The following is a 26,520-nucleotide window of genomic DNA, read 5'->3' on the forward strand; positions in this document are numbered from 1 at the left end:
TACTAACTACACGTATGAAAAGAGGTGTTGGGGGTTGGTTGGTTGGGGTTGCTGAAAGGAATTTACTCTTTTTATTGAAACTGTATTTATAAAAGAAAAATAGAAATTTAAAAAGGGCTAAAATATAGATTAAATTATCGCTCATCGAAAGGTTGAGTTGTTTTGCTATTGTGATTTTTGTGTTAGTAGTGTGAAAGTTTGATGGTAAAGTATTTTTATTTTTGGAAATAAATTTATGATAAATAATTTTAATAAAATCATAATTCTGTGATCATTTATGAAATTTACCCCATAACTACTCCATTCTTATCTTCTCCTTAAATACTAACAACAAAAATTAAATTTAACCTCCTATTTCACACAACTCTCTTGTCCTTTTTTATGCTTTGATTTTATTTTAATTTTTTTACCTACAATTTTTTTTTCTCAATTATTCAGAATGGAAAGATTCGAAGTCAAGATTAAGCATAACCCTTCTCCCAAAACTCAAAAAGTTATGTTAATTTTTCAAATTATTTTGAGAATTTTGGGATTTGCTTTCTGTTTAGGTGCTGTTTGGAGAATTATGACTAGTAAACAAGTTCTCTTTCTTGGCCTTGATGCCCGTTACACCTATTCTCCTTCAATGAAGTAAGTAATTAAAAAAATTATAATTAATTAGTACTAATTAATTTAAATTGAATTTCTTTTTTTTTATATGATAATTTTTTACCCTTAATTTGCAGATTTTTTGCATATGCAAATATCATTGGATGTACCTCATCTGTTGTTTCTCTATTTCTTGTTCTGATTTGTTGTTATAAAAAACATCTTCACTCCAACAAGTACTTTTTTTACTTGTTCCTCCATGATTTGGTACGTTCCCTCCTTAATTTATTTTATTGGCGAGCGATTAAATGTGTAACTTGCTTTATTATTATTATTCCCCTTTGTACCATTGATCATTTCCTTCGTAGTTTTCACTCTCTTATATTACAGATGATATAAAATCTAGTGCTAATTTTTCTACAATGCTAAAAAAATAAATGTAAATGACATGCATAATAGTCAAATCTCTTGACCGTCAGATTTTCAAATTTTAAGATGAGGAAAATACTTTGTCCATTTTATTTTAGTTGGTCTTTATATTAAAAAATATTATTTATCTATTTTACCTAATCAAGAGAAATAACTATATAAGGTTTCAAAGTATAATTAATAAAGTGAATTTAGTAAAATAAATTCCTAAATAAATATTTTCAAGTCAATATGAGTCTAGTAAAATGAAACGGACAAAGTATTAAATTAAATTTCAATCCTAGTGAAAGATCCTTTAGAAAGAAAAAAAATATCAACAAAAACATTCGTCTATTAATTCATTAAGGACATAATATGTCCAAGAAGCCTATAATTTAATATCATCTACAATTAGCTTATAAATGATTTGATTATGTAAATATTTTTTATCGGTCAATTCATAAAACTTAAAATAGGTAGTTTCTTTACTAGTAATTAAATTTTAATTATAGTATTAATTAAATGGCAGTTTGTGTTTGGATTACTGGTGGCTGGATGTGCAGCAGCAACATCAATAGGATATGTGGGTAAATATGGGCAAAAACATTCTGGGTGGAATCCTATATGTACTTTTGTTCCTAAATTCTGTCACAAAGCAACACTCAGTCTAATTTTATCTTACATTGCTATTATTTTCTACCTTTGCCTCACTATTATCTCAGCTAACCAATCAAGACACATTATTAAGTGAATGATAATCAATATGTATTTCACTAATTTATGCGTGATTAATTAGTGTTTCATGTAATGGATGCCTAAAGAGAATGGTGTACTTTGAGATAAATGGAAGAAACTATAACCTTTTATTACCATTCTGTGTTTTAAATTTTTATTTTCTATCTGATGTCTAATATTCGCATTGAGGCCCGACTAATTCTAAACGGATTGAAAAGTTTCACATTGAGAGGTTAATTGCTTCCAAACAAAAACGATTATTTTGAGTTTTCCGTCATATTGGATTCATTAAAATCTCTTAGAAGTATTTTAAATGGCAGGAATAGTATTCAGAGGTTTGCCTCTCATAAAAGGGGGTAAAAGCCCCTTAATTATCATGAAAAATAAGCCTCATAACTTTGTATTTTGAAAAAATATATATATATTAAGTAAAGAATATATTCATGGAAAAAACTTACATTATAGGATAGAAAATTCAGAAAAAATGTACAAGATGTCCAGATATTGAGATGTTAGAAGAATCTCAATATCTCGTTCATGTATATTCATTACAACTAAATGGGATAAAGGCATAAATTCACCCTTGAATTTTTCTCGAAAAGTCAGTTACACGCTTAAACTAATATGGTGACCTATTACACACCTCTGCTACTAAATAGTGAATTTTGTTACCCCCTAAGACATGTAGCACCACTCTCACAATGGGAGGTGTATCACACTTGCGCCACATCAATGCCACATCAAATTCATTTTTAAATAATAAAGGTGCGTAACAGGTCGTCATGATAGTTTAAGCGTGTAACTGACTTTTCGAGACAAGTTCAAGGGTGAATTTATATTTTTTCCCTAACTAAATCGACGCATCAAACTTCATTGGGCCCAAGCAAAATAAAGTAAAGTAACTACATAAATCTCACTAGTTTAGGTCCTAATTACTAGGATTCCCATCGATAGTTTCAAATATTACTTTCTATACCATATTTTATCTTTTGGATACATGCATATATCTGTCGGTTTGGATATCCAGAGTAATTGAGGTTTAATTAATAACTCTAACAGAGATCTGATTCCTTAGTATATCAACTTTAACAAATTTCCTAAAATAACGAAATCATACAACTAAACTAATTCTCTAATGGTAAACTTCATCTTCTTGGCATCCTATACCATATTTTATCTTTTGGATACATGTATATATCTGTTGGTTTGAATATTTCAGAGTAATTGAGGATTAATTAATAACTCTAACAGAGATCTGATTCCTTAGTGTATCAACTTTAACAAATTTTCTTAAAATAACGAAATCATACAACTAATCTAATTCTCTAATGGTAAACTTCAACTTCTTGGCATCATTTTTTTTTTGTTTCTTGCGATGGAGAATTTTTTCAACAATGGTCAATATCATCATATTACATCCTATGCCATATTTTTTCGGGAAAATTACATGAGATGGCAAACATCCCTTAGTTATTAGTTAATAAGGGTATAGTTTGATTTATTTACTGTCAGTAAATATAGTTTCAATTTTTTACCATAATTACTGGGACCCACCACCTCTTTGTATACCAAATCAACAAAGACATTCAATTGCTTTTCTATAAAATTTTATACAAAATCTTTTTTATCTCTCATATCCTCATCCTATATCTTTCTCCTAAAATCACTCTTCCACTTCTAAGTTGAATTTCAAATTCCACATTCTCCCCTCAATCGTGTTTCAACTTTTTGCAGGAAACCACCAAAATCATGGGTGAATCTATTTTTTCTATTTTCAACAATTGTAAATGTATTGTTTGTTAGTTTTTTGATAATTTTTTTCTAAATATTCGTTCTCCTTATCAGATTAACAGCAGTATGGACTATTCCTCTCCATCTGTGAGGATTACTAGAGGTACGCCATTCTTTGTCAAAGTTGTTGACAATCCACCGTCATTTTCAATCGGATTAACTCAAGATTTTGGGTTCAATGCAGGATCTGTGGCAAAAGCTAAACAAGTTCAAGTTGAAAAATCTATTGAAGAATTGAGATCTAAGAAAAAAAAATGACCCAATCGAAATTCGGAAAGTCATCAACATTGCGAAGGCTAGCGACATTAAAATTGTTGAAGGAGGAAGTATGAGAAAAATCGTAAACAGTGATTCAGAGGACATTGAATCTGCTTCATCAGATCTGGATAAACCTAAAGACCATCAGGAACATCAGGTGTTGGCTTAAAACGAAATTCTAGATAGATATTTGTATATATCGTTACTTATGTGCAAATATACATAAAGTATTCTGATTAAATCATATTTGTATACAGACATATGTATATCAAATATTTCATGTTGTCCAACTTTTTCCCTATTTTTGTTTGTATATTTGGTTAGTTATACAAAAGCTACTTGAATTACTTATTTGTATATTTGGTTAATTATACAAAAGTTACTTGAATTATAAGTACAGCTTCATGCCTAAATCACAATTGTATAATGTAATTTGTATATTCTATTAGTTATATACAAATTATTTGAAGTTATGTATAGTGTTAATTGTATAGTAATAGTTATATACAATATTGATTGAGACAATTGTATATTTTTATACAAAGGAATTACTAATAAAAATACAGATTATTTATACAAATTTTTAGTTTTGTATAAAATACTGTGATTATATATAGCACTTTATTGAAATATTGTTTATCTTCATTTTTGTATAGGGAGTTAGATTTATGTGCAAACACAAGATATGAACTTGGTATTATATACAAACACTAAAAAGTTATATATACAAACAGACTACAACACACTCTTTTGTATATAGATAGTACACAACTTTTGTATACAAACAGATTTCAGCACCATCTTTTTATCGAATCACTCACGATTACCATATTTACAACTGACATATGAATTTTATACAATCAGTTTAATCAATACAAAAAAAAAATAACAGGATTTTACATATGCACATATACAAATATAATACATATACAATTTCATAGATATATACAAAATAAAATACGAACATGATAAAATATACAAACATTACACAATTATATATACAAACAGACTACACAAAAAAATTCAAAAAAATACATCACACTATTTTTTATGAAACAAGCAAGAATGTCATATATATTATTTTTATATTAATATGTTGCTTCAGTCGTGCGAGGAAACAAATTGGTATTGTCTTTCTCTCGCTATAGAATTCTTTTTTGAAAAAATATTTGATTTTGAACGTTAGCTTAAATCATGGGATTATATAAATTTTTGTTACCATATTTAGCGCTATTGTTACCATTCACTGAAAAAAGTAAAATATTGTATAAATTAAAAACAAAACAAAAAACGTTTTATACAAATTTAAAGCTACCTAACAAACTAAACTATACCCATAAAATGTAATTATGTAAACTATACCCATGAAATGTTATTTCATAAAATTTGTTTGCCATATATGAAATTTTCCCTATTTTTTCCACCAGATACATGTATCATTAACGCTATTGGACCTTATTGAACTTGGTCTTTCAGTAACAAGTATAAAATAGAGCAAATTGAAGAATGGACCTCGACCCAACTTGGGACTTTCAGTAATCTGCCGCCCCGTTAAGAGATTGCATAGTAACACTTGGGCCGATCAATAACATGGGCCTTCGACTTGTTGGGCTTTTGAGTTTTGACGCATTTTGTGCCCTTTTTCCCTTTTTATTTAAAATAAAGTAATAAGTTCCTAAGAGATAGTAGCAATGCAAAACTTACAATGTTTTGAAATTGATAAAAGTTATAGTGGGGTTTACCCAGTGCGCACAAACTGCTCACCGCAGAGTGCTCACCCAAAGGCATATATTGTGGCAAAGGTTGTAGCGGTTGCGGGTTATCCTGAGTTTTAAAGAAAAAAAAAAGTTATACATGATGTACAATAGGTTCCAAATTCTTTTTTCTATCTAGCCACTTGTATCACTACAACAACAAAAAACATTATCTATAAAATTCGAATAAACCATGGCGAACATGAATCTTTTATTCCGTCATTTTATAGAAATAGTAATAATCTTTTGTTATTTAACAACAAAATAATCCATTATCAATTAATTATTTTTTTCTTGAAAGAACAAACAAACTATATAATCATGTATAATTAAAGTGAGAGGTAGAGATTTTATAATTTTTAAAGAAGTTTTAATTATCATTATGAGGAATTCTAATAGCTGAACTAATTGACTACCTGAATGCTTAATTTACTGTTGAGGGTTCACTTTCCTACCTTATCATTCTCTTACCCCATTTTATCCTTTCAACAAAAAAATACTTCCAATAATACTTGTTCACTATTGATTTTTCACTTATTAAGAAACTTTAAATAGAAGAGTGATTTTACCATATCACTCTTTAAATATAATCAATATAATGTCTTGAAAAATGTAATAGCAAAATGACTATAACTAATGATAAGGGTAACTTAGGAACTAAGTAGAAAATTATTTCATTAATTTTATAAAATGAATAAATTCTGTTAGACATCCCAAAATAATATAGCGAACAACTATTATTAGACGGACGTGTAATTATGACCATGGTATTGGAATATGTTGGAGTTGAGTTGGGTGGAAGGGAAACAAAGTATTGATTGAGTGAGGGACGTAGGCCCCATCGAATTTGATGCAATAAGAGAAGTATTACCAAACATAAATGTCCCTTCATAGAACCACACATGCATGGAAATAGTTAAATGCCCACATTTGTTTTGTTTAATTAAACCTATGGACATGAATGTCTCGACTACATTGATTAATAAAGTGAGTCGAGAACTATGAAATTTTAGTTTTAAATCCCTATAGAGACAAATATATTATAGGTGATTTCTTTTTATCTATTCTAATTTTATTGAACAAAATTGTATACTGTGAATTAATTGCGCAAACTGATCCAGACACCATAGTTATAAAATAAAAATAAAAATGATATATGAACCCACAATAATTTCCACCCAACCTTCAAGTTCTTTTCTTTCATTATTATTATCTAAAGAATTTTTATTATATGGTGGATCTCGAAGGTGCTTGTTCTGTCCTATGACAGAGATTATTTTGTTTCCCAATATTCACAATATCTCTATAATTTATAAATGTTATAGAGACGTATTCGTTTTTGTAGCTCAACTATTAAAGCAAACACGTAACTAGCTAGCTGATTTCCCCACTAGCAGATGCTTGAAATTAATCCCTACAACTCATCAATAGGTTTGAATAATGAGGGCAATAATGTCAACATAAAATATTACGTCACCTAATTTAATATTTTTAATTGAGTATTTGTTTATCAAATTGGTCTATAATTTTAACTTCAAACTTGAAATAGAATTTTGGAGTTGAAAAGAAACATGTTTTGGTTTTCTCAAGTTCTCACACATAAAAAATCAAATGTGTTCTCATGCTCAAATACAATTTCTATCAGAGTCTCAAATTAGTTTCATTATATGGTCTTGCAATCTTCCCGAGCTAATTTTTGTGGTTGAGATACAATGGTCCTTTTCTTTATTGTGGTATCAGAGTTAACCAAATCCCAATTCATTGTTCACGCTCTAGATATTCAATCATGAACGTACAGTCGATGTGAGAGCCTACCCTCAACTTTTTATGGATAGTAGATTTCTCTTTATACGATCTCAAGCAATTCTCACCTCATGAGTTGATTTTGAGATTGAATCAGACTCAATATTCTCTTTATCGATTTCAACTTTCATGTTACTTTCTCTTAAATGTCAATCAATTCATGTCATTACGCCTACTAAAAATGGAGTCAAGTCACAATTGCCAACTTGAATAAAACATAGGTAGGTATTCTGGCAGCTACTTAAGATTAGACAGCTTGATCTTTCTATCCATTCTTAGCCATTGCAAGCAGCAAACACTTAGTGGCATATGTTTGGTTGATAAAATAAGTCTATGAAATTAGAAAAGGAAAGAAATTTATAAAGATATCCATCGCATGTTTGGGTAACTACCAGCAGGAAAATGAGTTTTTAGATAATGTATAAGACAAAAGCACATGCTTCCAATCTTACAATTATGGCCTACTACCAGCTGCTACTTAGCTATATAGTATTATCTCAAAACATAGCAAAATTACAAATTGACTTAATCTGAACAGCTTTGTCCCTGCTTGATATTACTAGAGAGAAATAATCATATGAGAAGAAACTTTAATTTTTTTCTACATTTATCATTACTACTGGAATTTTGATCCGTCAAAATGGATTAGAACTATGGTGCTAGCTCAACTCAGCTCGCTACTTGAGTTGGATTACAATTTTTTGAGACATTTGAAATTGAGGCTAATAGGCTCGACCCAAGTTAGCTCGTTGGACCGGGTCAGTTTGTGGGCTAAAATAATTTATTTCTAATTTAATACTTAAAGAAACACTCAATTTTTTAAAAAAATAAAAATAAAACCAATACTAAGGAATAAGTAAAACAAAAGTAGAGCTAATACTTAACTGTTGATTGATATATTCCAATTTAAGTGGTTGTTTTTTTGTGATATCATCACTTTAGTGACTTAAATATTAAATATCCTTTTTTTTGTATTGTAGTGCCGTTAATTTGTTTGATTAAGTTCCTTTGAACTTTTAATTCAAAGCTTTGCATAAATTGTGGAGTCTTTATACACTAATTAAGAAGCTAAAGTTAGAGGGGGGAGGGGGGGAATACAGTACATTGTTGGGCCAAATGAATGAAATTTTCCTTTGTTAATATAAAGTCGTATAAAGAATAGTAATGAAATGGTGTGGGATTTGTGCTTAGAATACTGAATTTGTGCATAGAAATGGCAGGGTATTGATGTTCAGACTGAAGAGGCCCACACTCCATAACTACTTACACACTGACACTCTAACCATAGCAAACCAATCTCATTTTCATAATTGCATCATTCTTTTGATATAACCGCTGACTTTCATTTTTTAAATACTTGTAATTATCACACAAATATCATACTCTAGTTTATAAATAACTGTCTTCATCCCAATTATAAAAAATTACCTACTACTCCACACTTGAAAACAATTGTTTGACAATCAGGTATACATCTGTTATTACTTGCATCACAATATATATTTTCTTTCCCTCTTTTTTTGTTTATACATATCATGATGACCCTGCACGATTTGTGAGTAATCTAACAAAATAACTAGGTTGAATATAGCACAAAGTCATATATACCGGTATGTCATGATTTGTGTGGTTTTGGTTCCTCTTTACCATCTCTGTTGCTCAGCTTAAGAATACCTTAGTCTAGAATTTAATCAAACAAACTAATCACACGATTTGGGATATTAGTTCTCATGTATCATGCGTTGTGCTCTAATCATTAGACCAAAAACTATGGGTGATTTCCAAGCTCATGAGACTTCTTCTGTGGCTGGAATCAATTGTGATTTGGTATTCCATATTCCTAATTTGATTAAAAAATGCGATTAGGTTAAGCTACCCTCTGTTGAATATTCCAGCAAAAAATATTGATTGTTATTTGTGAGTGACAGCGTTGGCTTGGTCCCTCAACTATCGATGAAAGATACTTCCTTCCATTAAAATTGAAAGAAGATATGAAAGTTACATGAGACAACATCAACTAGCAAACACATCTTTGCAGTTCCACTAATACTGATGATGGATAGTTGAACTTCTTTTCATATAACCATTGGTTGCAGACCAGCTTTATCGTAGCTCGACTAATTTGATGGGATACATGTTATCTCCCACTATCAACTTATACACAAATTCAATTATTTGAAGGTTCATGAATTGTTGATAAATTCCATTGCCATAAACCTTATTCATATTGTCCATGATTGAATCAAGTATCTATGATGGTCAATTCTGACACCAATCTAATGAAATTTATGGCACCAACATCTTCTCATAAAGGGAACAAATTCTCAATAAATGTCACAACGATCAAGAACTCAAAGAGAAGACTTCTTCACTTAATTTATTTGGTAGAAAAACAAGAAGGAAAAACCTATCAAGTTAGGTCAACAACCCAAAGATATTACATAAAACTTCTCTTCTATCTAGTACTTAGCAAATATCTAGCCTACTCACCAACATTTACTTTTTTTTCTTCTACCACTAACTTATAACCACAATCTATGAACATGATCAAGAAAAAGACAAAAAACTTTGGAAAATTACATTCGTAATCGTAAGATTTAATTTAGAAAAATAAAAACTTGATCTTTATTTATACATACAGATTGATTGATTGCATTTTCCTTGTGTTGTTTTACTGTTGTTGTTGCTGCTCAATGTCTGGTGAAAACTCCCCATAGTTTGCCTCTACCAAGACAATCCAAGAGCTTTTTAGCTCCTTCAATCTCCATCTCAGCTAGCTTCTGTAAATGCACACAAGCCCCTGAAGCCACCATTTGTTTCCGGCAATTCTTGGAGTAAACAAGCGAAGTCAATAACGAAACAGGGTGTCTTTTGTCTAAGTTTTGTACCACAGGATCTAAAAGTTGAACTGCATTCACAATACCCCTTTCTTCCTTCCTGAAAATCTTTCTATTTCCGGCGTAAATCATCAAACTTGACAATGCACTTGCAGCTGCTTCTTTCTCTTCCACGGATTTACCTTCTGTGAGTCTCACCAGTGGTGGAATGCACCCGATTTCGCCTAATTCTTTTCGGGTTCTTGTGTTGTATCCCAAATCATAAATTGCATTTGCTGCAGCAATCCTAACACCTAAAACCCCACAATTCAGAACACCGACAATTCGAGGTAAAAATTCATTGTCCACAATTACATCAGCTATTGATGGGCAAGAAGCTAACGTTCTTAGCATAAGAACAAGGGCTTCTAGACTCTGCACTGAAGGAGCAGAATCCCAGAAATTCTTGATGGTTTCGATTCCACCTTCCCTGGCAACCAAGAGTTTCATATTGGTATCTCCAGAAATCAAATTAGACAAGCAAGAAATTGCATTTTCTTGGGCTAATGCTGTCCCCGAATTGGATAACCTTAAAAGGATCATAATTGCGTCTTCTTCAAGGAAATTCTCTTTAATTTCTTCGAAAACAGCTAAATTTTTTAGCACTGCAGCTGCCATAGCTTGAGAATTGGGTGTTCCCGTTTGGCAAATTTCTAACAATGATGAAATTCCTCCTCTTGACCCAATTGCTCTTGCATTCTCCTTTGTATGACCCAATGCTTGCAAAGCTATACATGAATTTTCCTTCCCCAAAACACTCCCAGATTCAAGAACCCTTAAAAGATTGTTGAGAATACACAAACCTTCGGCGATCAAAACATGCTTGCTTGAATCAACAGTTGAGATTTTAGCAATGGCGATGACTGTTTTCTCCTTGATCTCCGGCGAAGAGCTGGAATCGAGTAACCGCACAAGCACCGGAACAACCCCTTGAGCTACTGCAATCAATACATTCTTGTCATCTTCCTGTAACAACCCAAGCAACGAATCCAACACCGAGTTCTTCGACTCAGTCGTCCCGATCTGAAGCCGAGTTATCAGATTCCTCGATTCCGCCCGTATAGTCTCCCTCTTCGATGTAATATTCGTCGAAACAGCACCGTTTTCTTGAAGAACCCCATTCTTAACAAGAACCTCCAAATCCCTTACATGGTTATCAATTTTTGCAGAAACCGAATCGATATCATTCTGGGTTTTGAGTTTACCTTCAGGCGGGTTCGCACTGTGGCAAATGGAAGAGAGGGAAAAAGCGTCCTTCAGAGTAACAGAAAGCGCAAGAAGTAGGTCATTGTAAAGGGGATTGTGGAAAGCGTTAATGGGGGCAGTGGAAAGGTCAGAAAGGTGAGACTGGAGTATAGATAGTTTGGCTCTGATTAAAGACCATTTGCCTTTGAAGCTTTGGGTGTGGGGAATAGAATCAAGAAGAGATTGAAGGAGTAGGGAATTGGAGTGAATGGGGTTAGTCGGATCGTTTTCAGGTACTTTCATGGCGGCTTTTTTAGCACAGAGAGAGGGAAAAATGAAAGAGAAAGAGAAAATGTGTGTTGTTTAGGGTATAGAGGAGAAGAGGAAAGTGATGAGTAACATGAAAAAGAATTGTACAGCAAAAATGTAAAATAGGAAAATAATGTAAAGCTTGCGGCGTCAACTGCGGACTCAACATTAAGTGCGTGCTCATCACCCTCCCCAATATTTACATTTAATAAATAGAGTAATACGATAGAATTGTCAGTTCAAATAAACTCTAAATAAATATGATTGGAATAAACCTATCTATACCTTAATTATTTCATTTTAATATATATTATTGTCATGCATACAATAGGTAATTAATAACTCTATCATCTATATAAAAAATCATTTACTTCCTCCGTTCCATTTTATGTGACACCATTTCCTTTTTGATCAGTCTAAAAAAGAATTTCACATTTCTTAATATGGTAAGTATTTAAAGGTATAATTCTTCTTTTACCCTTGTTGGTCCCACTTAATCTTAAAATAATACTCCAATACATTTATGAGGAGAGAGAAAAGTGAATCTACTTTTTAAAGGGTAATTTGATAAACATTTCAAAGTCTTCATTTATTTCTTAAACTCCGTGTTCGATCAAATATTGCCACATAAAATGGAACGGAAGGAGTATTATTTTATTTCTTTGAGTGAATTTGGACTCTATACAATTTTCATCTATTTTAATATAAATAATATATCATTGACACTATTAATAAAAGCTAGGTAACTACCAACTATCAGCTAACCTCTCCCCTTAGAATTAGGGTGGTCAACAAGTCCAAGAGAAGTAAATGGACAACCACAAGTTATATTCCCCCTTCCCTAGTCTATAGCAAACTTAGTAAAGATTAGGGGTGTGCATTTGGTTTTTTGGTTTGGTTTTACACTATTTGATTTGGATTTTTGGTTTTTAGTTTTGTAAAAGTGTAACCCAATTCGATCCAAAATAAATTGGTTTGGTTTGATTTTCCTCTATTTGGTTCGACTTTTTTCGGTTTGGTTATTCGGTTATGTCAATAATTAATAACATATATAACCAAAGTAATAATATTTAATCCCTTAAATATACTTTCTAATATAAATCATAAGTAAAACTTAAAACACAATACTTATAAATATACATATTATAAATGTAATTCAAACATAAAATATACACGTAATCATCATGAAAGACAATAACCAAAAAGAGACAAAAGTGGTTAACTCCAATTTAATTCTAAGCCTAAACATTATATATATATATATATATATATATATATATATATATATATATATATATATATATATATATAATTCGGTTTTTTTCGGTTTTTCGATTTTTATTTTTAAAATCCAAAACCAAACCAAAAAACCAAACAAAGTAATTTATTAATCCAAAATCAATCCGAAAAACCAAAAAACCAATCCAAATAAAAATTTGGTTTGATTTGGTTTGGCTATTCGGTTTAATCCGAATAGTGCACACCCCTAGTAAAGATATTCCCAATTTGTTCTCATTCCAGCTAAACATACAATTAAATCATTTTTAATAAAGAATATTTTATGTGACATAATTTAAATTAATTAAATATTAAAATGAATCAAGGTCAATTTTAAGGTACAATATGAAAATAAAATAAATTTTATTATGGTTGATGTGATATTTACGCGCTTATTAGTGAGAGTAGTAAAAGAGGATTGTGTAATAGTACTGTACAACTAGCATAGCCTGGAAAGTCGAGCCAAAAGTTGGTCAGACTCTGACAAGAGGTAAAAAGGCACACACTCCATTAATCCTTCCTTGGGCCCCTATTTTTACTACTGGGCTTTCTTCAGGGGCCCAAAACTTTCTAATAACCCGCCACTTTTATGAAAGGTAAACTAGCAAAGTTTCCAAGTGATTTCGCGGTAGCCGTGCTGTGTTCACACTTGCCTTTACTATTTTTTTTCATTCTTTGGTGTCTGATTTTCATATTAAGTCTTTTTCGAAGGTAACACTTTCAACAAAATTTTCTTTATGTCTAAATTTCTAATTAAGAATAGAACAGTCTCCACAATTCAGGCCAGTCATTTGCTGCTTTTATTGAGTCATCGGAGTGAAGGAATCTGATTGGTTGAGTTTATAATGGTAAACATGTTATTTCTCCATCCTGTACGTATGTCGTCTTGTGTTCCATTTTTCTCTTTAATTTGTTTCATAAAAAGGATACCTTTATATACTCTTTCTATCTCGTACATTTTGTTTGGTCTTTGTCCCTTTTAACAAATTAAAATAAAATTAGTATTATCTTTATAATTAAATAATTATATAAAATAATATTTGTTAAATTTATAATTTTAATACTCCATATTTATTAAAGATAAAAATAATAAAAATATTCTTTATCGGATTTATCCAAAACATCTCTTCTCGAAGTAAGCAAGCAAGGACAAGAGGGATTTCTTCAAATAGTAAGCTCTCCTCAATTTCAATTTGAAGATTGTGAATTCGAGCTATCATCTGATAAACATGATGAAACAAAACAAAAGGAAAAGATAGAACTTTCGTGGGGCTTTACACTTTTGATGGGGAAAGTGGGGTAGGGGCAATAATGAGAATTCACAAACTTACAAGAAATAGAAAAGCAAAATGCAAAATGTACATCAGACCTACGAGGACGGCTAAGTTGGATGAACAACTGATTTCCTAATAAAAAGTATTAAATTATAAATTCTCAGCCATGTTTGTTTGTTCGAGCTTGTTGTACAAAATTTGTGTAATACAATAATGAAAATTCATTTATTTAAAAGAATTGATAAATCAAAATGTACATCGAACGATGCTAAGACGGCTGAATTCAAATAATCTTCTAAATAAGGGTTTCAAATACAAAATCACCTATATATTTTTTTTTTTTGAATTATCGCATGAAATTTGTATAGTACAACTAAATTTTTTTAAAATTTAATTTACGTGTTATTATAGTGAAACAAATTTATCTTGTGAGCATTTTAGAAGTAGCAACTTCAAATTCCTTAATCCACACCAAAAAATGCATTCAAAGTTTATAAGGATGTGGGGAATTTGTAAATATTTTTTTATTCTTTATTAGAAAACACTTTACTTTCTCAATGTGAAATTTTTAGACTTAAATTTAAATTTAAACGGACATTAATATAAACATCAAATCACCGAATAAAAAAAATTGCACTAGAGAGGTATTGTAGCCTGCACTTAATAGACGAGAGGGAGTTGCTCGGATGGCAAGCACCCCTCACTCCCAATCCGAACATTGCAAGTTCGAGTCACCAAGAAAGCAAAAGAGATGGGAGCTTCCTGGTTAAAAAAAAAAAAAAAAAACTGCACTTAATAGGTCCTACTATTAACTAAAACTAAAAAAAATATGTAAGTAATTAAGAATGTACTGCACCCTGCACCCCACGTGGATTTCCTTTTACATTTACTCTTTTTGCTTTTAAGTGAAAGTCAAAACCCATTCCACTTTAACCTTTTTAACACTGCATGGAGATATGTCAATTTTGCATCTTAGATATATACACACAAGGGTCCGTATTAGTATGGGTTCAATATTTATTATTTTTTTCCCTCAATATATGTAATTTACTTTCCTTTTTAGTTAGTCTCAAAAAGAATAATACATTTCTATATTAAGTAATAATTTCACTATAAAATGTCTATTTTATCCTTAATGAAATCATTTACAGTCACACAAATTTTTATCATTCATTTTGGACCATAAGTTTTAAAAGTCTTTTTTTCTTTCTTAAATTCCGTGTCGAGTCAAACTACCTCACATAAAATGAGACGGATGGAGTACTTTTTTTGTTTAATTTTATGTGATAGAAATAAAATTTAGTGAGTTAATTAAATGTAATACGATTTTTAAATTTTTAATTGTTGTAATTTGTAGTATTCTTTTACGTAATTTATAAATGATATATGTTACTTTCCTTGTTCCAATATATGTAGCACATATAAAATTTCAAGAGTCAATTAAATATTGTTAACTATTGAAATTTACAATACTTTTTACGTAATTTTCAAATTAAATAACATTCCATTTATCCAACAATAGTTGTTAGATGATAAATAGTATAGTGGACAACTATTTTAATATCAAAAGTAAAATAGACACAGAAGGTAAATTATCTCTTGTTTTCTAAACTAGACAAGTATTGTTACTTGTTGGACAACTATTTTTAGTACAGTGGACAACCAGAGGCGTATTCAGAATTTCAGAATGATGGGTGCACTATTATGAAAATGTTGATCTAATCGGTTTGAATTTAGGTTCTTATCATTGAAAATAGTCAAAATTTAAAATTATAAGTCCAAAATTGAAATGTTTAATTAATTAAACACCAAAGTGCTATCAATAACCACTTAAAGAGGAGTTATCCAATTTTAGAAGGAAAAATAAGACAAGATAGATATAAAAGTTAAATTTCTAATCTCACTGAGAGGTGCACACAATCATCATCACATTATATGATACTTCGAGTGTGGGTTCACACATCTATATTTAATAAAAAATTAAAAATATAACACTACAACATGTGATTTCAGGAGGGGAGCATGGGTTCACGTGAACCCGGTGACCCCTTCATGTATACGCCTCTGTGGACAACTATTGCTAGACAGAGGGAGTACGTGTTACTTCTTTTGTCCCATTTTATGTGACACATATAAATTGATTTTATGAATCAATCAAATTTTTTTATAAGCAATCGAATTTTTTATATTTTTTTCAAAAAATATTTTAATCTGTCAATTATCTTAACTTATAGTATTTTTTATGTAATTTTTAAATATATAAAAAATTAAAAAAAAATAAGACCGGTGATCTATCCCAAATTCATAAAATTTGATTTTGTAATTTTAAAAAAATAAAAAATAATAATTTTATTAGCTCTTAATATTATGAAATTTAGGTAAATTATTACTTTTCTCAAAACTTATCCTTGGGCGGAGGCCGGTGCTACACTTCTATTAAGAATGAAATTCAACATAATTTAATTCAATATTTAAAAAACTATATTTTCTTAACTTCAAAATTTAGCTCCACTTCTATACTTCCATCCCATCAAATTTAAAGAACGGCAATATAAGAAACTACACAAAACACTAAAAACATATATATTTTTTTAAAAAAATGAAAAAATTACACCAAACTCTAAAAAGTAAATCAAAATAGAAAGAATTGCAAAACCCGCACCTCTAAATATGAGTTCATGATAAAATAATATTTCAGAAATACCGATAAATGTAGAGATTATAATTTGTTAATTATTTGATAAAGATAAATCAAAAGACGCTCAATATTTGCAAAATTAAATTAAAATTGTTTTAAAATATATTTAAGCTAAGTGATGTAACTTACGCCGAATTTAAAGGACCATTCTTGTCATTTTCTGGAAAATTACTTATAACAACAATTGACTAAAGATGAAATGATTCCTTACACTGACAAGAATGAGTACACCTTACAACATTGACTCAAATTACTTTTTTCACATTGACCCAATAAAGATTGAATATTGAGCCAACTCTTAATTATACTCGATTTTTTTTATATAAAATAATTATAGTCGTCTCGATTAATTTTATGAAATATTTTCATAATTATTATAAATAAATATCAAGTAATTTTATCTATCAAAACTAAAATATATGAGAAATAATTATTAAAATTTAAATTTAAGATCTCAGTATTCCAAACCCACTTTATTGACTATCCTTTGATGTTAATTTTTAATCTTTCAAGAGGGGAGGGGGGTTTGTTAATTTATATTTTATGTCATCATTGACTAGTGAAATAAAAATATTAATTAGGACAGCTATTGTTATATTGTTATGATTAATTATTATTTTGGTGTTTGAGTAGGTCAAAGCGGGGCACTCATACTATTTAAAGAAACAAGATCCTCCTTCACAGCCGAGATTATTGTGACAAATGGCACCTCATATATCCCTATTATATTTGCATGCACCTTTTATATACTTCCGTTTTATTTTACTTATATTAATATATAATAAAAAACGTACGTACGTACGTAATACACTTTATACTATGTAATTGCAATCATAAAGTGATCATACACCATTATTTTCCATTTAAAAAATTCTTACGTCATATTTACTTGGCATACTAGTCTACAATATATGCTAGTAGTGAGATATCTTTATGACTTTATCGCTACTCAAAAAATACGTTCAATGTTATAAAATATCAAAATTACAAGACAAGTAATGTAACAAAAGAAATTGAGAATAGAGAGGAAATATATTTCTTTCAAACTTGATATACTTACTAAGAAATTCAGAAAGAAAAATAAATATAGAAAGGTTAGCTAAACTTGTAATATTGACCAAGCTAAAGAACAATCAAATTATATTATACTGCCAGCTTATCCTCAAGGTGGATGAGGAAATTGATCTCTTTCTATGATTTAACATGTTTTTTATTGAAAAAGTCTTTTTACCCCATAAATATAAGAATACAGTTAAGGATAAAGTTTGTATACACCCACCCTACTTGTGGTATTACGGTTAAGGAAATAAGAAATTGATCTTGATCCTCTTTCTTGATGTGATTTTTTATTTTATTTTTTCAGTAAGTTTTCTCATAGGATAACTTGCAAAACTTTCCTAAATGGGTACAAAAATACTCCCTCTGTCCCTAATTACTTGTCCATATTTCCTTTTTAGTTGTTCCTAATTACTTGTCTATTTTGGCAAATCAAGAAAGGACAATTTTTTTTACCTATTATACCCTCAATTAATTACTTTGAAAAAAGGAAGAACTTTTTGAAAATATTAAGTTTTTAATTCATCCACTTCATAATTAATAAGGGAAAAATGGTAAACTCACTATGTCAATTATTGATTTCTTAATAGGTGTATCAATTCAAAAGTGGACAAGTAATTAGGGATAGAGGGAGTATATAAACAGTGTTCTAAAAAATCATAATATTTGTGCAAATCTCCCTTGTTGGGCTGCATAAAGAGCCAAAGGCCCATTTAGATACATCTTGTCAGGGCCGAGTTTCAATTGGGCCTTTTCTCAATAAAGGCCTTTTCATTTCAGGTCAGTTGTGTTGGCCCAAAACTTTGGTCTGGACCGACTTCACAAGTCTCCTGACATATACTCCATCCGTTTCAATTGTTCGACCTATTTTTCTTTTGAGTAAATTTTAGGTTTAGCAAACATAAAAATTATATTTGTATGCTATAACTATAGTTTGTATAATTGCGCTTCATAGCAAACATAAAGTTTGTTATGGCTATTAATATGTATATTTCGGTATAATATACATAAAAAAATATGTATTTGGGTCTATTTGTATATTTCGGTATACAAATGGTTCCTGCATTTGTATATTTTGGTATACAAAATGGGTCCTGCATTTGTATATTTTGGTATACAAATGAGTCCTGCATTTGTATATTTCGGTCTATTTGTATAGTTCAGCATACATGGGTCCTGCATTTGTATATTTCGGTATACAAATGAAATGACAAAAAACATGGAATGTTTGCTGCGAATTACAAATAAAAGAAACTATGGCTATATCATTTAATTTGAATTAATAGTTTGCTATTTCATACAATTTTCTCCTTTCTTTTTTGTCAACATAAAAAAGAACAAGTCTTTCTCTTTTTAACAAGTCTTTAATGTCAATTTTCCAAATAACACATTTAAAATTACAAGATTAGAAGATATTTTGGTACATATGACTTATCTTTAGTTTAAGACCACAAAATTCAATTTGCTTTTACTTTCATAAAATTCGTACCAAGTTAAAATAAGTCAAACAAATTGAAACGGAGGAAAGAATAACAATTGGTGGTTTAATCAAATTAGTTTATGACCGATTTAAATCTAAATGAACCCAAAGCTTTTCTAGGAAAAGTGTATTTTACCTTTTTCTAGATGGAAAAAGATCATTAATTAGAAACTGCTTTCTGCCCAACTTCTTTAGACTTAATTAAAGTTTTTAAAAATTAACATGAGTTGTGGTGCACTGGTGGGAGTGTTTCACCCTTAACCAGAGGTTTCGGGTTCGAGCCCTGGGTATGGAGAAAATCATGTTGGGAGCGCCACCTCCGAATTGACCCTGCAATGCGCGATCCAGATTTAGTGGGAGCTCCAATGTGGACTCCGGACACCGGACACCGGGTGGGAAACCAAAAAAAAAATTAAAGTTTTAAAAAAGAAACAAATCTCCCAGGTTGCCCTGTGCCTAACAACAATTTTTTTTTCACAAAAAAATAATAACTAAATCATGAACTATTTGACTCCTTAGAGTGTGAATCTGATCCTAAAGCTATATGTTCGTATTCTTTTATCAACATATCACGTTTTTTTTCCAACGAGCATCAATACAAGTCAAGATTGAGAAAACATCGCAATTGCGTAGCAAGTTCAAAATTCCATGCAATAAAGTTTAAGTAATATATATCGTCAGTATATAATATATTCTTTTTAAATCACTCGAAGTATATAATAGCCTTCTTAAAATTAATGTTAATTAGATTCGTTATTTTGAAAATAAGACAGGTTAGGGCTTCTGGCTGTTGCAAAAGGTAAATGTGACCTAATAATAATATAAAAATTCATTACACTGTTAGACTGATACTAGAATTAAACCAATAAGACTAAATGAAACCAATGGCTGACGATGGAATTAAATCTTTTTTCATGAAGAAGCTTGGAATAACCTTTTGAACTATGGAAAAAGGTACATGTTGAGAACTCAAGAATCGATTGTTTCAAAGTCAAATTATAAAACAAATTAAAGCTAATTTTAGTCTATGGATTTTGACAATCTAAGTGCATGCATGGGAAGATCGACGCCAAATGGCTAGGGAAATAGACAGTATTGGAATAAGGATCTTACAAAAGTTAATTATTAGGGAAAGAAAAAGTGGGATAGATTTGTAGCAAATCCTAGATAGATATGTATTCTCTTCTTGATTCTTTTTTCAAAGAAGGATCAAATTTTGTTTTCAAGAATGTCAAAAACAAGAGACAGCTGTTGAGAGTTGATTTGACAAGATATAACTGATCACTTGCAGCTTACCGAGGACATTACTTTAGATAAGGAGTCATGAAGCTGATCAGTTAGTAGATAGTTGACAGTCGTGTCATCTAGTTTTCATGTTCTCTATATTATTGTTAATTCTCTCCTATTATCTTATTCTTTGATTTTGATTAGCATTACTTACTGTTTTCTTTGCTTCGATTATTGTAGTTGTTGCTATTATTCTTTTCTCCTTTATTTTCATCTCAGCTTTGTATCTATTGTATTCCTTTTTTATACCTAATTTATATGCTTAATTTACTTGAATCGAGAGTTTATTAAAAACAACTTCTCAATCTCTGCAAGATAGGGATAAGACTGTGCATCCCCTTTTCAGACTCCACTTATAAAATTATACTCCTAGGTATATTGTGATGATTAACTCCCTTACGTACTTAATATTACTTCCATTCATTATTCTTATCATTATATTCCCCTCTACTTCCTACTATTATCTTTAGCTGAATGAACATTAAATGGATATGATTGGCCCCTTGCACAAAAAAACAAGAATATGTACGTTACTTGATTCCAGCTAGATCAGGATAAATTGATTCTTCATACAATTTCCAAATATTAAAAAAAAATTGTCATATAGACTTGTGGTAATTAAGTCATTGAAATCCAAGAAGCCTATATATAGGAAGCTTATGGATGAGGTATTGGCATCATCAATTAATAATATTGAAAGTCAAATTAAAGGTAGAAGAGAGGTTTTGTATGAAGATAAAGTGCCTGCTCTGATAGCCAAGGATGACTTGCCTAAAACCCTTTTTATGAAGGGTCATTAATTAATTAAACTTTAGTTACTAAAATTAAAGTTTATATTATATGATCCTAAAATTGGGAATTTAGGCGTTGTCTGAGGCTAATCTGAGAGGCACTTATCTTTCATGTAACACCTTCATTCTCTTCCATATATACTATATGAGCTAAAGTCCACTCCACTAAGGTTTGATGTACTCCTATAAATATTTTTTGTACTTATATATGATTAGTCTATTTTAATATGCTACATCATTTTACTAGCATCACTAATCAATATTTATATTATTTATATATGTCACATTACTTGCAATTGTCTTTTAGTTAACTGATTATCACAAGAGTGTGGTCTAGTGATCAATCAAGAGGATCGATGGAACACAATGAAGTTGTCTCAGGTTCAATTTTTAGCCTAAACACTAGGTGATTTCTTTCGATCGATCTATTTTAGTCTTAGTGAACCGAGTTATCTAGTATTTGTTGCGATGGAGCTGACAAAATTTTTATGTAATTAGTTGAGATGTGAAAAAGTTATCTCGGAGACCACAATTATATATAAAAAAGAGTTAACTCATCTAGGCTACTAAGCAGTCTCTTTCAAGCATATTAAGCAGGTCTTTTGTGCCTCATAATTATAAAAGATAATTTGTTTAGTGATGATATTTTTAATTTCCAGCTGGTTGTGAAACAGATATATATACTGTAAAATACAGTATTTAAAAGGAGACGTACTATATTTGATTCCCTTTTTTTCCCCAATATTGGACTAACATTATGATGCCATTTGAGAAAAAATAACGTTAATCATTATGGTTGACGTTTTTGGAGAAATATTTAGAGGAAAGGTTTGTGCATAACAAGAATGTATATTCAAGTGTAGATTTCTTTGGAGTTTATGAAGCTTTTTTAACCCAACAAATTATTCTTTACTTGCTACTTAAATTTAATTTGGAGTAAATAAATATCACATATTTTCATTACTACATAATTTTTCTAAATTAATATGACATGAATGTCAATTAAAATAGGGAAAATTGTGCATAATGGCAAACTATTAATTGAAAATAAATAATATAGCTACTGTTTCATTTATTTCCTTTGAATAGCTACAGTTTCACATATCTTGCTACTGACGGGTCCCATAAATTTTAAAAAAAAGGGAAGTCATTTCCTTTATACAATTCACTTCATCTCTTCCTCTCTCCCATACCATTTAATTTCTCCTAAATTCTCTCGACAAAATCAGTTCTGAATTTCAAATCTTCGCTACTACGCTCTCAATCGCGATTTCAAAAATTTCAAGTCTTGCCAAAACCTATCAATCGATTTTTTTCAATTTTCCCCTTATTTCTTTAACTTTCATATGAAATCATAATCCATACAAAATTTTCACATATACAATGGATGAACATTTTTCTTGGGTCTAACTTAGGATTTTGGAGAGGTTGCATGTTCAATAGCCAAATTCAAAGAAATTAAAGACATCAGATTCAAATTTAAGAATGACCCAATCAGATTGGGTGAAATTAGTGCAAAATCGAAGCAATCTGAAATTGTTGAGGGAGGTGACAAAGATCAATACGATACTAGTTCAAGTAAGAAGAGGAAAGGAAAAACAATTGTATATTAGCCATTAGGTTAATATACAAACTTATTGTATAAAGCAATTGTATATTAGAATTGTTTCTAGCTCATTGGAGCAAGATGAACATGAATAAGTTCAGGTATTGGTATAATCATTAATTTGTATATGTTACAATTGTATATTAGTCTTATATTTTCTCTGTAAATTTTTTCCCTATATCTATTTGTTTATACAAATATGTACATCCGTTAGGTTTAATATACAAACTTATTGTATAAATAGCAGTAGTTATTATAACAATTTTACCATACATACAATATTAACAATTATACAATTGAAATGTTTTGTATAATATATAATATCCATATAAAACATGTTTATGTTATATTCAGATAAAATTAGTGTTATACATAATGACTATATGTACATTTTTATATGTTTATTTATACAAATCTATATTTTATTAGCCATTAGGTTTAATATACAAACTTCCTCCATTAATAGAAGTACAATAATCTCACTATATATACAATATAAACGATTATACAATTGAAATGTGTTGTATAATGTATAATCTTATTTATAAAACTTGTATAGGATAAATTGAATCAAATCTTATTTTATACAATTCGCTAACTGTATTTGTGTCATATTTATACACAGTAAGTCATAGTTATGTATATATGTATATTTGAGTAAAACTGTATATGTATTGTTTTTCAGGGTGTTAAATTTCTAGGCAAACGTGTACCCAGTTACAATGGAGCCACTACTGATGAAGAAGTCGTAGAAGGAAAGAGATGTTTTTGTGCGAGTTTAGCGATTGTCTTCCTTTTTTGTAACAGAATTTACAGTCTTTTATTAAATTTATATAAAATAAAATTGTATATAGCTTCGAATGAATCCTGAAATATACAGATTAATAGCTCTATAAAAAACATAAAATTTGCTATAGAGCGCAATTATGCAAACTATAACTATAAGATACAAATATAATTTTTATGTTTGTTATATGTGAAAGTTGCTCATTAAAATATCTAGTAAAAGAAAGAGAATTTTGTAGGACATAAAACTATAGATCCCACAGCAGAAAAAAATAAAAGTGATTTTAGTGGAATTTTCTCAAATTGAATAACCATGGAGGCTAGAAAAATTCAAAAGTAACTATCACGATATCTTTTCAATATTTGGATGACCAGATAATTAGGAAGAAAAATTCAAAATTGACTTTAGCAAGATCTTGTTGATACTTAGATGACCATATAAGGAAGAAAAACAAAACAAAAGTAATTTTAGTGAGATCTTCTCGATAGTTGAATGACCATATAAGGAAGAAAAAAATCAGAAACTGAGATCTTCTTGATACTTAGATAAACATTTGAGGAATAAAATTTCAAAGTAATTTTAGTGAAATCTATTCAATATTTGAACGACCATATAAGGAAAAAAAACTCAGTAATGACTTTAGTGATCATATAAAGAATTTAAGATTGACTTCAATAGAATTTTCTCTATATTTAAATGACCATATAAGAAGAAGAAAAAAAAGTCAAAATAACTTTGGCGGGATCTTCTCAATAATTAAATGATTATATATAAAATATACTTGATCTTATGTAGCTATTAACAAAGGTAAAAGTTATTTAATTATTTTTGTCACAAAAAAATTTACAAGGAGTTTAATCAAAAGTTTTTGCATTTTACTCATCATGTTATATATTGTCAATAACTGTCCAACTGCAACATCATTGCTTTAGTTCGAGGTTCATAATATTAATAGTCTCCCATTTAGTGAAACGTCTTTATGGTATCATTATGCATCTGGAGAAACAAATACTTTTAGTGGAGGATGACTATTATTTTTCATTTGAAATGAATGTTTTTAAAAGTACCCTTTATTTTTGTCATTTTTGGTGGGGCGAAAAAGAAAACGTATTAGATGTTTTTAATAAGCACTAATTGTTTGATAATTGGTTGATAATTGTTTGGATACGGGAACTCGTTATTGTATCTAGAAAATACGCGAAGATGTTTTTATATGGGCCATGAGCTTGATCAACTACATCTGATGTATTGAAATTTGTACGATTGAGAGTAATATCAATATTAATGTGGTCATTTAGTTATTGTGTTATATACTTCTTTTTCATTTTTATTTATCAAATTTTATTTCAATATAATAAAGTAAAAATTAACCGATCAACCATGAAATCAACCTTTTTTACGGGTTGGCACCACTCATAAAAAGCTTTTTACGATTTAGTTACTAATTTGATTTGAGTATAAAATAAAGGATCTTGTTAATTTTGAGGATCAGTAACTTTTAAATTCGTACTAATCGAATAATTCATCTATTAGATGCTTGAATAAAATTTATTATAATTTAAATTATGTAACAAATAATTAGTTGACATGACTCATTAAACCTCATAATATACGCATATATGCCAGTTATATCTTTGCAGTACTTCAAAATTTGGATTCATTTCATATCAAGTTGGAGTTATGAATGGGTCAATAGTATTTCTTTTTCCCCGGTAAGCATCTTTAGTTAATATACTTAAAATGAGTCCGAAGCTAAAAGGGTCATTTTTTTCCTTCAAAAAATAAAAACGACACATCAAAAAAAATTTAATCAAAAGGACGAAATCGCTCTTGACGGAGCGATTTTCTTCTGACAAAATTTGACCGTTAAAAGAAATAAAAATCGCTGCCTTCGGCAGCGATTTTTTCAAAAAAAAAATCATTATTTCTTTAAAATCGCTGCTATAGTAGCGTTTTTATATTAAAAAAAAAACTAAAAGTGAAATCACTGCTATAGCAGCGATTTTTTGTTAAGGAATTAAAAAAAACACATAAAGAACAAGTTTTAAATTACATAAATTTCCGGCGGCAGCCATTTTAAAAAAAATAACAAGTTTTTTAAAGAAAAAATCGCTGCCAAGGCAGCGATTTTCAGTTTTAATTTTTTTTTAAAATTTCGTTAAAATCGCTGAAAGGGTAAAGATTTTTTTCAAAAAAAGCTTTTTATGAAAATCGCTGCCTTCAGTTTTTATTTTTAGTAAATTCTCTGCAAGGGTAGGATTTTTTTTTAATATAAAAACAATGCTATAGCAGCGATTTTAAAGAATTTTTTTTTTTGAGAAAATCGCTGTTTTTTGTCAGAACAAATTTTACCCTTTTGGTTTTTTTTTTTTTGATGTGCCCTTTTTGTATTTTGAAGAAAAAAAATTGCCCTTTTAGCTCAGTACTCTACTTAGAATCAAATGACTAAATTTCACTTTTTGTGTATCTAAAATTAGTCTAAGTCTTATCTTACATAACACAAAAAAAACAAGAAATTAATAAATAAATAAAAAGTAGTTAACAATAAAAATATAA

General features: G+C 29.7%; 2 protein-coding genes across 2 annotated transcripts; one reads left to right on the forward strand and one right to left on the reverse strand.

Annotated features, from left to right (window-relative positions):
- The first annotated feature begins 439 nt into the window (after window positions 1-439).
- On the forward strand, window positions 440-3,949 carry LOC125814022 (CASP-like protein 1F1). Its single transcript, XM_049493494.1, has 6 exons — window positions 440-630; window positions 726-855; window positions 1,526-1,743; window positions 3,466-3,484; window positions 3,577-3,735; window positions 3,818-3,949. The coding sequence occupies exons 1-6, from the start codon at window positions 440-442 to the stop codon at window positions 3,947-3,949; spliced, it is 849 nt and encodes a 282-aa protein (XP_049349451.1).
- A 5,739-nt stretch (window positions 3,950-9,688) lies between these two features.
- Window positions 9,689-11,748, reverse strand: LOC125813861 (vacuolar protein 8). Its single transcript, XM_049493331.1, has one exon. It carries the CDS (start codon window positions 11,699-11,701, stop codon window positions 10,028-10,030), a length of 1,674 nt encoding a protein of 557 aa, XP_049349288.1. The 5' UTR covers window positions 11,702-11,748; the 3' UTR covers window positions 9,689-10,027.
- Between the last annotated feature and the right edge of the window lie 14,772 nt (window positions 11,749-26,520).

The sequence above is a fragment of the Solanum verrucosum genome, unplaced genomic scaffold (genome assembly GCF_900185275.1).
Source record: "Solanum verrucosum unplaced genomic scaffold, falcon-dt-bn FXZP01000205.1, whole genome shotgun sequence".
Classification (NCBI taxonomy): Eukaryota; Viridiplantae; Streptophyta; class Magnoliopsida; order Solanales; family Solanaceae; genus Solanum; species Solanum verrucosum.